Source organism: Amblyomma mixtum, chromosome 2 (genome assembly GCF_055824585.1).
Source record: "Amblyomma mixtum isolate Tamu chromosome 2, ASM5582458v1, whole genome shotgun sequence".
NCBI lineage: Eukaryota > Metazoa > Arthropoda > Arachnida > Ixodida > Ixodidae > Amblyomma > Amblyomma mixtum.
Genome location: NC_143013.1, coordinates 262,530,346 through 262,545,557, shown reverse-complemented (window position 1 = coordinate 262,545,557; position 15,212 = coordinate 262,530,346). Strand labels below are relative to the sequence as shown.

The 15,212-nt window shown below is 49.7% G+C and overlaps 1 protein-coding gene across 2 annotated transcripts in view; it reads left to right on the top strand.

Moving 5' to 3' along the window:
- Positions 1 to 15,212, top strand: part of Myo61F (unconventional myosin 61F) — a 151,842-nt gene that overhangs the window by 40,407 nt on the left and 96,223 nt on the right. Inside the window, exon 1 of one of the 2 annotated variants that reach the window (XM_089573743.1) lies at positions 626 to 1,395. The exons of the other annotated variant lie outside the window; for it this stretch is intronic. Within the exon in view, the coding sequence (XP_089429869.1) occupies positions 1,378 to 1,395 (18 nt within the window). The 5' untranslated portion in view covers positions 626 to 1,377. Of the gene's footprint in view, positions 1 to 625; positions 1,396 to 15,212 lie in introns of those variants that run through there. 2 annotated transcript variants of the gene reach the window in all.

Below are 15,212 nucleotides of genomic sequence, written 5' to 3'. Positions count from 1 at the left end.
CCGCTCAGGTAAAATAAAAAAAGCAGCGATATGAAGGAACAAAAATAAATGAACAAGTTTCTTCGTCCCCTCAAAGAGCGGAGCCGCCAAGACAGCTCCGCGACTTCTCCCCCCTTTTTCCCTTTTCCCCACACCCCTCAGTTCTGATCCTGAACTAAGAGAGCGCAGAGGAACCCCCAACTCCTCCTCCCCCCCCCCCCCCCTCCATTTTTTGTTACGTGTTTGCCTGCGTTCGAAATCAGAAAACAGCGAAAAGCGATGCCAGTTCGAGACTAGTATAGTTGGGGTCCTAAACCTGCTCCTTGTTGAAGAAACTGCGCCGCACACAGTGGCAAGTAATAAGAAAAGAGCGAGCCCAGGATAAACAACAAAAGTGAAAGACAGAGAGAGAGAAAGATGCGTGCGAGAAACGAGCGGAACAACGTCTACCCTCCACCCGACCTTCTTGGACGACGGCGACCCTGCCCTCCCCAGCGGCAGCGGCTGATCGCCGCGCCGAAAAGCGGCTGGACAGATGGCGCCACCGGGCCTCCCCGCACTCGTCGTATTTATCTTTGCGTCCGCCGCAATCTGCCGCCGCCTGCCGCCGCCCCACCCCTCTTTCTCACTCTCTCTCCACTCTAGGCTCTTTTGGTGTTTTTGATCGTTCAATCCCGCCGTCTGCTACTCCCCGTCGTCTGCTCCTGCTGCCTCCCAAACCAGTTGCGAATTCGCCCGCGTGCGGCACGTTTTGGGACAGCAGCGCTGCAGCTGAAGGCAACACAACAACGCCCGTTCGCCGGTGCGCGCGCGACACCGCGAAGACTCTACCGACTTCTGTGCTTTTATTTTTCCACTCCGTTCGTGCTTAGGGAAGCACACTACTGCCACGAAGAACAAGCAGTCGAGTCCTGAACTTCTCGCGGCTTACGTCGTTGTTCTATTCTTTTTTCGCCGCGCTTGTTCGCCGTTTTCTCAACGCGCCTAAGCGGCGCGTGTCTGTTTTATTTTTTTTTTTTTATTTTCGCTTGCTCGCCGAGTGGTCCGCGCGAGACAGTTTAGTTGGAGCGGTGCCGACCTTCACGCGAGGGCTCGATGCCGAAAGCAGAAGACGGCGTTGCTTGAAGCGTTGCGGCGTGATGGGCAGCTACCGTCGTGGTGGTGCGAACGGACCGTGCTCGACGGAACAAGCGCTTTCGTCGTCGCCGCTGCTGAAGAAGTGAGCGGCGGGCCTGAGCCTGGCAGGGAAGCGACTGTCGTTGTTTCGATTGTGGTCGTGGTGTAGCAGCGAGAGGCGGTGCGCTTGCCTCAGTTCTTGTGTCGTCTCAAAGAAAACGTGTCCTGCGATAAGCGACACCGGATTTTCGACTGCCTGACGGATCCGCCGGCGTTTGCAACATGGATTACTGGAAGCAGGTGATTGTTCTTCTTCTTCATCCTCTTTATAATGGCACATACCCACATGGGGGGATTGGCCATGGTGTAGTGGCATAAATAAGGAAATTTCCATAGGATGACGACATCTTTTCACGCTACTCGACTTCTTCTTTTCTTGATTCTGTTTCTTTCTTTTTTTATGTTTGCTGGTCGCGCACGTCACGCTCTGGGCACTGTCGCGGGTGGCGATTTGAGAGGTGTGAAATCTCTAAGGAATGGACAAAATAATTAGAATCTAACTAAAACCGATCGCCAGTTGGTTTAAAAGAAAATGGGCTTGAAGAAAGGAAGAAAAATCTTCCGAAGAAGTCCTGGGATAAAAAAAAAAAAGTCAGGTGCGAAAGCAAATATGAATGCTTGATCGTTTTTTATTGCTTGGGATATGTGTACCGAAAAGTAAAAGGCTGCGATGTTTATAAAGGTTTAATAATGCGCGACTTTCGGCACGCCGAAAGGCTAACAAAAAATTATGTGGCACTTGACGGGAACAAGTCCCTCCAATATGAAAAGGAACAAATTTTGAGCATTAAATTAAATACTCCGCAAGTATGTATTTGTGACGAGCGTATTATTTTTTTTCTGCTTTCTAATTACTTTTCCTCTTGGCGTATAGTCAAAACAACCATTTTCAACAATTAGTAGAGAAATAACCGTAAAATCGTGGCTTTGTGCGATGTGGTAATTGTTCCCTTTCATATTGGAGAGACCTGTACTTTGACTTCGGTTGCGTCTAAAACAATATAACCAATTCATATTTATAAAAGCGTTTGATTCCCCAGCGTCAGTCATTAATCAGCATCATTCGTGAATAACGCTGTAACGCCTCTCATTTGCCTCAGTGAGCGGACCACAATGGATAAGCGCACTTGACCTAGTTCTGCGACCATACTGCCTAACCTTCTTGTCTTCGTTGCAACGGATTACAGATAGCAACGGGTTGTGGCTGTCGTCCCCGCCTTATCGCGCGATTAAGTTCACGTGGTCGTTAAAACGCTCTCTTGAAGGAGCCGGGTTCGATAATGCCACGTGTGCTCACTGTTGCTTCGAGGCGATGCATAAAAGGTAACATATAGCTTCCTTACCCTGAATAAATCTAGGTGCGTGCTTTCCTACCGGCGGAAACTCGTGCAGTAGCCTTTCATGTGTGCCCCGACCGGTAGGAAGCCCACCCGGAGTATATCGGGAGACTCTATTAATAGAGCTAAGCTGGGATCGTCCGGTCACGTAAGCCCACTTCTAATCGTATACGTCACACACAAATAAAAGCGCCCAGCGCTTCGATATAGCGCGCAATTCGATATAACGAGATTACTGTATTGATCACGCAGCGGGAGAAGCAGTATAATGTGAAATATGATAGTTCAAGCATGTAATGGAAGTAAGAGTGACTGCCTCACAAAATCGCACTGTAAAGAGCAATTTTGTGCGCTGAATTCCAAAACACTTTGCGGGGCTGGTTGGTGACGTATATTTTGTAGAAAAGTAATTCAGCGCTACCCTTTTTTTTCACACTAGCACGCAGACAGACATGATAGGAGGGGACAGCCGTCCTGTTTGCTATGTGTGTCTGTTTGCTCGTTTGGAAAAAATTACTTCTCAATTACTGTTCTAGAAAAAAAAAATGAATTCCAAATACCGATTTCTAGTCCTTTGTGATCTGTCTAGCGCCGCCGAAAAGCAAGAATCATTTCGCGTGTCATCCTTTCCATGGAACGCTTATTTGGTCCTACTCCTCGCATTGTACGCCACCCAAGATGGCAATGACGAAAGGCAAAGCAAGTCGGACGCAACGATATCCTTAGCGCTTTGGCGCTTATCGCTCCTTGGTTGGTATTTCGCGTCATTTTCCTTCATGATCACTTTGTCTTTTATTATTGCGGAGAAAGCTAATGCATCCCGTTCGTTGTGCATGTTGCGACGTATGCATACAGCAAGCACTCGGGTAAGGACGCGTGCGAAAAGCAAACGACACGACCACTGCGCTTACGACTGAATTCCTATCCGATGCTTTTCGGTGCAAACGCAGAAAATTGTACCGAAAGTAAAACAAAGACGAAGACAACAAACGACGGACAAAGGTCGCCAAAATACATGTCATATAGTTGGATCGGAACTCGGGGGATGAAAAATGTGTCTGTCAGTCCGCGTTTTCCTGCACGAAGTGAACGGGTTTCTTTGTGTAGAATGTGGCATGGGAGCCCGAGTGGCAAACTTTGCTGCAAACATTTCTACGTTCGTCCGTGTGAGTCCGTTTCTTTATTCACTGATTGATACGAACTCGCGGCACACACTCCACCCTGTCACAAGACCGCAGCCACCACCGAACCGAATGCCGCAGTGAACGTCGCACATAGCGCCGCCTCACCACAAACCTCAAAATTGCATATTGCTCCCCAGAACTACTCATCACGTCATAAAACCTCCCGTTAGGCCATAAAACCTCGCATCAGACCACACCACCTTGTCACACGCCACTCGCCATGCCACATGCTACACTAAGCCACGTCACGGCACACTCCTGATATAGAGGGTCCGGTTGAGTTCTGCTCTGAATGGTTGCGGTTAAGGACCCTCAATTAGCAAACGGCGTGGGAAAGTTTAGCGTGTGTGCGTGCCGCTGACGGCTTTCTCACGCAGGACGCATAGTAATAGTATTACAACTGAACCTCGTTATAGCCGTAGCTTCGTTATACCCATTATTTCGTTGTAACAAGGTTCGACTGCGGTGCAGTCGCACCTCCGCCAGCAGTCTCGTTTCTCCCTTCACCCTCGGGGCAGTTCACGTCAAAACGCCACTGCGGACCACGCGCTTCGAACCGTGACGCGGCCACCCGCGAAGTGTTCCAGTGGGTGTCTCGAATTAAGGCCCCTGTCTCGCCGGGGGCCCCCGTGTAGGTATACGCACGACAGACGGCCGATGGCCTTGCGGTCGTGTACGTATGTGCACACATAGTATATATACAGCGGAGCGAGTGGGTGTTACGTGGGCGTCTCAATATATGCCCGGCAGGATCCTGTCGCATGCGCCACCTAATTCTGGGCTCCTTGCTGCGGCCTTCTCGAGGCGTTTCTTCCTTCTTGGGTGATGTATGCTAGTAGAGTCGGCTGCAAAAATTGACGGGATGCAGTTGGGCGAAAAAAAGAATTATTTCAACGCCGTCACCCATGCCATTCGCTATTAGAATGCCCGCAGCTGCGACGAGACTGTCGTGCTCCATCCGCTGGTGTCAGTTCCAGGCGACTATAAGTGGCGCGGAAGCACAAGAAAATAAGTTCAGGAGAGCAAGCTGCCGGGCTAGTTGGTGAAGCATGTTATATAGAATTCAGTGCAAAAAAAAAAAAAATCAGACAAGGGACGAAGTCAGGGACAAGAGACGTTCACGAGCGCTAACGCTCGTGAACGTCTCTGTGTCCCTGACTTCGTCCCTTGTCTAATTTTTTTTTTTTTGCGCTGAATTCTATATAACAAGGAAATAAATTTGTTCCAGATCATACGCGTCTTGTAAACTTCTGCTGTGCACTATACGTAAACGACCCCGGACTATCGGAGTGTGTTAGGGGCGAATGGTTTTGTTGACGGCCGTCGTGGTAGTGTAGAATCCCGATAAATAGAACTCGGAGGCTACTGAAACGTTGTTAGAATTATGCGGAGGCCAATCTGAGTCGATCGGAAAGGACCGAAGGTTCTAACAAACAGGAAGTTCGAATTTACGAAGTTCCACTGTATTACTGTATCGCGACGTTGTGGCTGGGGTGATCCGTATTTGTGTGTGTGTGTGCATGTGCGCGTGTGTGTATGCGTGTGTGTGAAGGACGCATTGTTTGAACCTTATGTCACGTTACGGAGTTGGTGAAATTCGGAGACATCTGTGTCAAAACATCATCGCATTGGACGTGACAGAAAGGGCAAAAATGGTTTCAAATAGCGCCAGCGAAGCTTTGAGAGCACTGCAGAAAAGCTTAAGTTAGCTTTAAGTATAGCTTACGAAGCTCAGTAGCTGGAGCTCCTGAAGTCGGTAAACTGCGCTGTCAGCCGCTTAACCCCGCTGTTCACGATGCGTTTACGGTTTGTTTAAATGATATAAGCTAGTTGTGAGAGCAGAAGAAAAATAAGACACAAATGAGAGCATACGCGCTGAGACAGACAAGCAGCTGGTACGGGAGCGAAAATGAACTGCATCGGCGTGCCATTTCTGACAACCGACGATGAGCAATAAGAGTGTGTGATCTGCTTGACGCTGTCACAGCGAAAACGCCAAAGCATGACCCCCCCGTCCTCCTCGGCGAGCATGAAAGCGCTCCGCAATTAGTCATCGTATGTTCGTACACCTGTGTGGTAGGCGGCCAATGACCAGGGTATGAGGGACGCTCTTATTCGATTGTTTTTCAACCGTTGAGAACGGATGTTTCGTTTTCAAGTATAAAAAAAAAATTTTCGGTGTTAACTTTTCGCAATCTCGCAACGCCTCGAGCATACTGTTGACTATCCCGTTACGAAAACCGACTACGCTTCCCGGGACCTTTGTGGTGCCTCGCATTTGGTGCAAGCGGAATTGGCAGAATCGCCTTTCAAGAGTGAGTGTATCTCTCTATACAGACTGCTTTCGCGAAACGAAGCTCCATATGAATGTTTACGGGAGTAGAGGTAATGGCATTACTGGTAATATATAGTATGAAATATATAGTATGAGAGTATGGTAATATATAGTATAGTATGTGCAACAGCGCTCGTGGTTGTTTTCTTCAACCTCGTCGTACCTGCATTCGTTCGTCCATCCGTTTTGAAAGTGCGCATATTAACTTTGGTTAGCCTCTCGTGACTAACCATGGAGGAATAGTTCTTTCCTTCCTCCATGTGACTAACCAAAGTAGTTCTCCCACATTGTTTCGCGCCTTGGAAATAATCTTGTACTTATTGCAACCTCCTTTACAAAAAAAAATATATATATATATCTGATTAAAGCAGTTCGCGATCTTTCGTTTTCGTTTTTTTTTTTTTTTTTTTTTACGCAGGCTAGAACGTGTGCGTTTCACTCGGGACTATTCCCATCGCTATTCTACCAGCCTAGAAAGCAGGGGCGTATTTATGATGACTTGACCGTTCTTCGTTGAAAAGATATGGGCTTTTTGTTTTTACATGAAAAACGACCCCGCCCTTCAGTTCGCCCCAGTTAAAGAGTTCGTCACGCTGGCATAACAAACAACTTAACCTGCAGTGAAATAAACGTTGTCATCTCAGCACATAGATGCGAAGCTAAAAGCTTGCCGCTTATCGGTAGCGATGGCGGTCCATAACGTTGAAGCGAAAGTGCAGAGATAAATTCGAGTGCCTCAGACTGATCGGCCCGAGCTTAACAGGCAGTTTGTTGGAAACCACTCGGTTGTCCTACTTGATGCAATCTTGAAAGGTGCTCTTTAAATGCGCAAGTGCCCTTCTGGGTTTATGATCGTGCCCTCGACCACACCGAGATACTGCGGACGAGCGCGCGCATGTTTTTCACCGGCGCACCGTTCGTCGATTAGCAACTGTTTCGTCGCGCATATCGCAAATATCGGGGGCGATCAGAAAGCTCTAGAATAATCTGACCTAACTGAACCCAGCTTAGTTGGGTCATTTTTTTCTGTCTTGCCGTGTAGAAGATGCGATAACATCGACAGTTCACCTAATAGCTACGTCCTCGAAAGATAAGCAGTTAATAAGCGAACGAAGCGATTCTTACCGATCGAGTGCAAAACATTTGTGAAAGTTTTTTTCGAGCCTGTGCTCATGCGCTGGAACCGGAGAGCTGATTCAATTCAGTTGACTGTAATTTCCCAGAAGAGTCTGGTCGGCTGTGCCCGGTCTTAAATTTTTAATAGACAGCTTGAAAAGGCCCAGGTAGGCGTTACGAATAAAAGAAGTTGGAAGATAAGTAATACGACCACAAAGTTCGAAACACATACTTATGTTGCAGGCTTATTAATACTGTATATCCGAAAAGCAGGTTGAGTTTTACTTAGATAACCAAGACTGGCAGAGTGGCGAATGGCTTTCTCTTGCCAGACAGACATTTTCTCTAGGTTTGGCTAAGTGATCGTCAGCCAGATAAAGAAGGAAAAATTTAAGCGTTTGAAACATAATACATCTACATGCATAATACATCCAAAACTTGATCTTAGAATGGAGAACCGTACAGCAGCTGAGAACTGCACTGTCACTAATAGGAAATTGTTTATTACGGTACGTGTATACCAAGAAAGGTGAGAAAAAAAATTACACAAAGTGTGGTGTACTCAGAAACAATTTTTTTAGCACATGTGAGAGTGTCTTGAGCTTCAGGTTATCTTTTGCACGAAATAACATCACTGTTGTTTTTATAGGATTAATTTGAGGTAATCTGGCATTAGGCTATTCATGAAGGACTCCACGTAACCGGTTACAGTTGTTCTATAGATTGTCGACCTCTGGACCAGAGAGTATAAATGTAGTCAGTAGCATTATGATGAAAAACTTGGGGACGCTTGAGCTCCGGCCCAGTGAACCGCGGTAGCCCCCGCTCTTCAAACCGCACTAGTCCTATACAGGACCCGGTGCGCAATGGAACTTTTGACACAGCTTCCTCAAGTACGAACGATGACGTCACACTCAGTCACAGCGCCCCTGGTGGCCTTCGCGAGAAGTGGGAAGCTTGCGCAGGGCCTATCCGCCTCTGCTGCTCCTGGGATTTTTCGCGCACTAAGACGCGACTGAGCCGCGGCAGCATTGAACTCTGGCGACGACGGCGGCTTTTCCGCCTTACGAGTTCCTTGATGCTGTTTCCTTAAAATCAATGTTCACGATGTTGTTTATGAACACATTGTATAACAGAGGACTTTACACGCTTCCCTGAGCCGTGCTACCTCTGATTACCGGCAATAAAGATTCGCGAAGTCACTCGTAACTACAGTCGGGGCACCAAAGTAAGCAGCCTCGATCCATTTCAGCCGAGTGCACGTTGTGGCATACACCACCTTGGGATCGGAAGTGCGATCGGTGCGCTCAGCAACGGAGGCGGACGCTGCGCACCTGCCGTCGCACAAAAGCCGCTCTCAGCACACTGTGCCACGTGTGACGAGAAACTTGCGGCGTGTGCGTGAGGAAAGTAAAATAAAAAAGTTAACACTGGCGCGTTTTGGAAAACGGTCGCTCGCTCGAAGCCACTATACTCCGTTTCATACATCAGGTGCAACGCCTCCAAAACCAGCGCTCTTGTTGACGCTGCCTATATCCGCGATCAAAAAGTAGTAAAACAAAACTTCGGTTGGTCCTAGTTGGTACATGTTAAGGTGAAGGTTGCGCAAACACGGGACGAACCACAAAGAAGAGACACGGGGACACACACAGGTGATTTGTGTGTGTCTGTGTCTCTTCGCTGTGGATCGTCGCGTGTTTGCGCAACCTTCACCTTAGCAGCAAAAAGTAGTACGTTCCTTGTGGGGAGAGAAAACTAGGAAATGCTTTGCCTGCAGGCTTATTACGTGATACATTTGTCATGAGCTTGATTAAATCGCCCTTTGTGCTGATTACGCTCTTTTGTGTTCTCGTGTCTTAAGCCACCCGGCCACAAAACAGGCGCGGAGTAACACGACTTCCATTATTTTCTCATGCGGCCTATTTCTGTACCTTCCACAGCGTTGCACCTGATGTATGAAACGGAGTATAAACAAGAGCTATGCGTGGCTCATGGTGGAAAATTTCGTGACAATTTCGAGAAAAAGACAGCGGAACATTGGCGCACAGTGATGGAATGAAAGTTTTTTTTTTTTGCATTTTGATGCTCTTTATTCAGACATGGTTTATTCACACAAGCCTCCCCTGGCTCGAAAGCGAACGACCTACTTTCATTTCTCCTCCCATACGCACAGCTCAGCGCGCTGACATTTTCTTTTTTTATTGCGGTGTGTCTTCTTTTTCTTCTATGCAACCATACTGTTGTGCTCAGGTCGACGTTAACCTGATGTATTCTGCTCCTCGTCGATTTTATTCAACTAAGCGCGTTGGAGTAGCCGCGCTTGCGACGGCCGGTGCGGAGGGAGCAGCGGGAGCGAAACGGAGCAGTTGCGTAAACCAGGCGTCCTACGTGTACACACACGCCTCGTCAGTGGAGCAGGACGACCAGTCGCGTGTCCGCGCAACTCCGGCAGGAAGAGGGGGAGAGACTGAGAAGAAAGCTCGCCGGAGAGGGACCAGTGCTCGGTGATGCGACGATAATTAATCGGGTCATCCGATCGACTCTGCTCACCACAGGGAGGGAAGGAGGGTGGGATAAGTGGCCAGCGGCAGCACGTCCAGCGTCTCCTCCTGCGCCTCGTCCGTGCCTGCTTCCGCTTCCCCTCGTGTTGCGTGAGCTCATGCGGCTGCTGCTGCGGCCGAGGAGCTGCCGTCACTTGCGCTGCTCCCGTCGCAGGCTGCGTGCGTTCACCGGCCCCCTTCCCTCTCGGCGTTAAAGGGGGGGGAGGGGGCCCGAGGCGACGCGGTGACATCGTTATACCACTGCCCCCGCGCGCGCGGCCGACGACGACAGGCAGCAGCTGTGCCGCTTCCCGCGAGCGCGTCTTTCTTTCTTTCTTTCTTTCTTTCTTTCTTTCTTTCTTTCGATCCTCCTGCGGCCGACACCCCTAAGTGCTGTAGGATTCTGCAGCCCGTGCATGTGCAGATCGGATGCGTGTTAATTCTCTGGTTGTGGCTGACGACCTGCAAAGGGAAAATAAGAAAAGAAAGCGAAGGTGGCTCGCGAAGTTTTTTTCGGTGACCTAAATGGTGCTAATTAACGTTTGCGTGCCGTTGTGTAGTTGCAGTGGATGCCGGTTATGTGGCGAGAATGAAGCTGCCGACAGCGGACGCGGCCCTAGGGGGGGGGGGGGGGGAGAGGCTGTAGACCTGCTTTCACATGGGCCTCTGCGTTTGTGCCGATAGCCAAGTGACGGCGCAGTTTTAGTTTTTTTTTTTTTCATCGCTAATAGAGGTAGTAAGAATAGTCTGTTTCGTACACCTTAGGTGCTGCGCGTTAAAAAACCCCGGGTGATCGAAATTAATCCGGAGCCTTCTGCTATGACGTTCTTCTGACCACAATCCCATGTGCAGCTTCGGAACGTTAAAGCCCACGTACCGTACTGTGCCACACCACCGCAACACAGCATATAACACAACATATACCACGACACATGACACAACATATAACATAACATGTAACGTAACAAGTGCATCTCCGAACAACGTCAGAAGGGCACAGGGTTTGCTTTCAGTTTTTCGGTTGAGAAGTGTAGTGGAGCACCTAACTGTGTCCCTGAAGTCCTTTCAAAAACACGGAAGGGCAAAAGCGAAAGTTCTCGCCATCTGGAGCTTTGGAACTCTCCCCGCAGAAGACCAAACTCCTTTGGCCTGAGGACTTTTGACTCAGTGTGCACGTATCGGCAAAACCACGTTACAACTGTTGGCGCTGATGGGTCGGTTCGGCGTCGTTGCTAGCTGCTGCTGCTGCTGCTCGCTTGACGGAACCGTGGTCAAGCTTCGACACCCGTTCCCACCACCACCAGGACAGGAGTGCCGCCATGTCGAAGAGTTAAGTGATGGGAGGAAGATTTACAAGAGGGTTTATTTACATCTTTTTACAACATGGTTAGAGACTGAAGTGAGGCTCAAAATGAGGCGAAGTGAGCTCAAAATGAGGCGAAGTGAGCTGATCTGCCGCATTCGTTCTCGACATTTATAGCCTTCTCGTTCCCCAAAGTCCCTAGGTTGAGGACGCCCACGCCGGGGTGGGAGGGGCCCAGATCACAAACAACACAAACTTGTGCGCACAAACACACCACTGCACTTAGGGCCACGCCCACGTCACATGTTGAGTCTGAGGGAAAGAAGGTTGTCGTCGAGGTAGCGTTGACTGGTAGGTGATGGCCTCCGGCCAGTCGAAGGTTTCTGCGGGTCACCGACATCTGCTGATAATCAAAGACACCCGCCGCTCGAGGCCGGACGCAAGGTCACGAAAACGCCGAAAGTGGTTCCTCGTGCTTGGGTCGGAGACGATGCCCGCCAGCTTGTCGCGGTGCTTGGCACACCAAAGAGCAACCGGAACGAGGCCCTTTGTTCCCCGGCATGGCCACGGCAAATGGGGAAGATAACGTTCGTCTCCCCGAGGCGGCGGCGGCGTTCTACACGTGCAGGCACTTTGTTAAGGGGGTCTGGTTTTGGTCCTCCACTCCAACCGGGCAAACTCCGTAATTGAAGTCAGCTGGCACCTGGGTCCTCTCCGTGCGTGCGGTCCAAGGCGGCAGGCCCGAAAGTAATCACGCTGAAGTCGCTCGCAGCCATATACAGTGGAAACAGGTGTGCTGGCTGGTTCCAAACGAGACCCGCTGGCGTCGATCTTAAAGCTCCTCCGCGGCCCGGAAAATCTCGAATGGCCAGCGTTCCCCACCGCTGGGCAGGAAGAGATGGGCTCGCGTCCGCGTTGATATCTTGGCTTGCAACATCAACTCCCAAGGCAAACCCAAAACACCAAACCACCAACAAAGGAAAGCACAGATGGGACGTTCCAAACAACAAAGCACCGCTCCACGCGCAAGCGCCTGGAATTCACTCAAGACCCACCAGGCTTCCTTTTAATTCCAAACAAAATCCTGCTCCAGAATACTGACCCCTCAATTTTGCCCGAATTTAGGGTCAAAGCGAGCGTCCGCGTCACATCTGAGGTCGCCAAAGACAGACTGCCACGTTGTACGATAAGCGGTGGTGTGTCAAAGCCTACAAATTTTGAATAGAAACTCCATTCCTTATCAATCAAGCTCTGATCCCCAATACCACCCGAATATCGAAAGTCTCCTTAAAATTTGGCCCACGCTCAGTTTAATCCTCTGGCTCTTCTCAAAGAACCTTGATCGCTCGAGACTGAGAATCAACTGCTCCAGTTAAACTCACAAAAATGCGACTGCTCATCAAAATCGGTACTCCTTCCAGTACTGGCGCAATACTTCTCTTATACTCATTGTGTCAGGCACCATTACCTATACACAAGCTGCTACAGCTGTTCTCCACAAAATTGTGCACTTTCAGTTCATTCGGTTAATCTCCGAATACCACAATCGGATAACTAACCACGCGCCATTAAACAAGAGTACGCAGATATGCACAACTATGCGCACTTTCTTTGCCTTCGCAAGGCATTAGCTACTCTGCCGTTAATGTAGCAACAACATCTTGGTATCTCAACCAAGTCGGACACGTCTGAGTCTACTATCGATACAAAAGAAACCTGTGCCAACCTTCAAACACAGCAAAACTTAAATGCTCTGAACGGTTCCAACTATCCAAACAGCACATGGGTAGCACGGCAAACTGAACTGTCATTTCTAACTCAGACTTTAATCTTTCTAAATTTTAAGTGAAAACACAGTAACTTCCGATCAGTCTAGCTCAAAACAAAGTAGCCTTTCCTTTTTTGATTTCGCACACACAGAAAAGTAACAAAAAACACAGCTACTTCGAATGGCTACGCGGGCGTGAGGGCTGACTCACCTCCGCCGTGTCGAAGTGATTAGCCCTTCAGACGCGCCCTCTGGGGTCGCGCTTTGACTGATGACACTGCTGTCATTTCGTTACAAAAGGCCACTGAAAAAAGCCATCTACGACTCCTTCTGTCGTCTCCGCGCCCTCTCGACACGCTCAGAAAGCCTTGGTAGGGCATGCAAAGTCGAGAACCGGCTCTTGGCGACGCACAGCGACCAGCGCGGGAAGCTGTTCTTTGCTGTCGCCCCCAGCACGAAGCTCGGCTACCCTTTCGCCCTGCGCGCTTCCGGGAATCCAGTGCCGAAAGTGAAGGACGCATCCTTTTTTTCAACTGCGCGCGGTGAACATGCCTGCGTGCGGGGTCTCTGTTTCTCAATCCCTGTGCTCGCATGCGCTGACGGTCGCGCAACCTAGCGCTTCCCGGTCTCTCGGGCCGCTTTGCCTTTTCCCTTTCCGCCTTCTTGTCAGGTACGGGTTGTCTGGGCTTTCCCGCAGGCGGATGCCCTTTGAAAACCCCCCCTCCTGCTCTGCTTGGAAGATGCGGTCTTCCCTTTCTGTTACTGCGGTCAGGTTTACAACAATCCACGCGTGTCGCCTGACCAGTAACTTTAGCCGCAAACTTACGATGTCCAATGCGGGAAGGCTCTGCTTTCTCATCTGCCGCCTTTCCATTATCACCTGTGCTAACACTAGCACCTGTCCGCGCACGTGAATTTAGGGCCTGAAATTTCATCTGTTTCCTTTTGTGCCTCGCCCTTTTTATTTTTCGCTTAGAAGTTTCCGCGTGCGTCGCCTGAACAAAGTCTGTCTCCTCCAGCTTTTGACATGACTTGCCGAATCCTTCCTTAGTCACAAATTTGACCTCTTTGTCTTCGCAACAGATTGTCATCTCTACAGAGCTGACAGACGGACCTTCAGCTGCCCCGGAAATGAGCAGTTCGCTCCCCTGAAGGTAGTCCTCTGCAGCTGGCTTATCGCTCTCAGTGCTTTTCTCTGAAACGCACTGCTCTTTTCGAATCGGGCTCTCTTCCTCTGTCTCAGCCTGGCTTTCAATACTGCGTTTTAACTCAACAGCAGCTTCGCACTCTTGATACGCCAGCTTCGCCGAGGTAGCCACAACATTGGCTTGTTCACTGACGCCGCAGTGACGCTGTAACTCACAATTGCCACGATTCTCAATCACTAAAGGGCTTCCCTTTGTTTCCTTTTCGAAACGTCTACCTTTGGGGAAGTTATCCCTTTCACACCCGTGCCGGTTAGTCGCCTGTACAGGCCCCTTTCTAGCGTCCTCGCGCTTAACTAAATCGGCCACGGTTCCTACTTTCACTGCACAGCCTCTCTTCGGAGCTCTCTCTATTCTAAACCGCGGGTGCCGGTTAGACTCCGTTTCTCGGCCCTTATTCGCAGGTTTGCGACTACCTGACTGGGCGACGGTCTGTTTAGCTAGCTTGGGAAGTCTCTCTTGGCTCGGCTTTGTCCGACGCCATCCATGCCCTCTCCACTCGTTTTCTGAACGAGCTCTCGCGGAGTTACACTTAGCTAACTCGGAGACGGTCTCTGTAGCCTCTCTATTTTGGCCGTGCTCTGTCGTGTGCCATCCATGCCGGTTTTGCGCCATTTCGCAATCCTTTCTTACGGCGTCACGTCTCTCTAACTCGGCGATGGACTGGAACATTGAAGGCCCTGTCTGGACGGAGATAGCGTCACTCATTGCCACTTCGTCCCCATTAAGCCCGTTGAGCTTTGCGAGCCGCCTTTTTTCAGCCTCGAGTTTAAGCTCTTCTAGCTCCGCTGCTAGTTTCTGCATACGCTCTTCCCGAGCTCTTCTACTTTCCTGTAGCTGTGCCTCTAGTCTCACTCTTTCCGCTTCCTCAGCGCTTTTACGCTCCTGTAGCTGTACTTCCTCAGCTGTTTTACGCTGCTCTTCTTTTGCCCATTTCTGCATGTTATCCCAAGCAATTTCAAAATCATCCTCTTCCTCCGTTTCCAAATTTTTGATTGCCCGGACAATATCCGAATCTTCCGCTCTTTCCTCCACATCCACTCCTAACTCATCGCACAAGAACAACAGTTCTGTCCTCGACAACCTCTTCAGGTCCACGGTCGCTGCTTTCAAATATTGGCTTTGCTCGCTCATGGTGATTCTGAGCAACTACCCCTGTGCTACAGACATACAAACACCGATCAACCAGCAGTTCAAATTATTAACCCAGAATTTGAAGCCTGGAGGATCCAAAGCAAAAACCAAACACTCACCCGCAGATGCAGCACC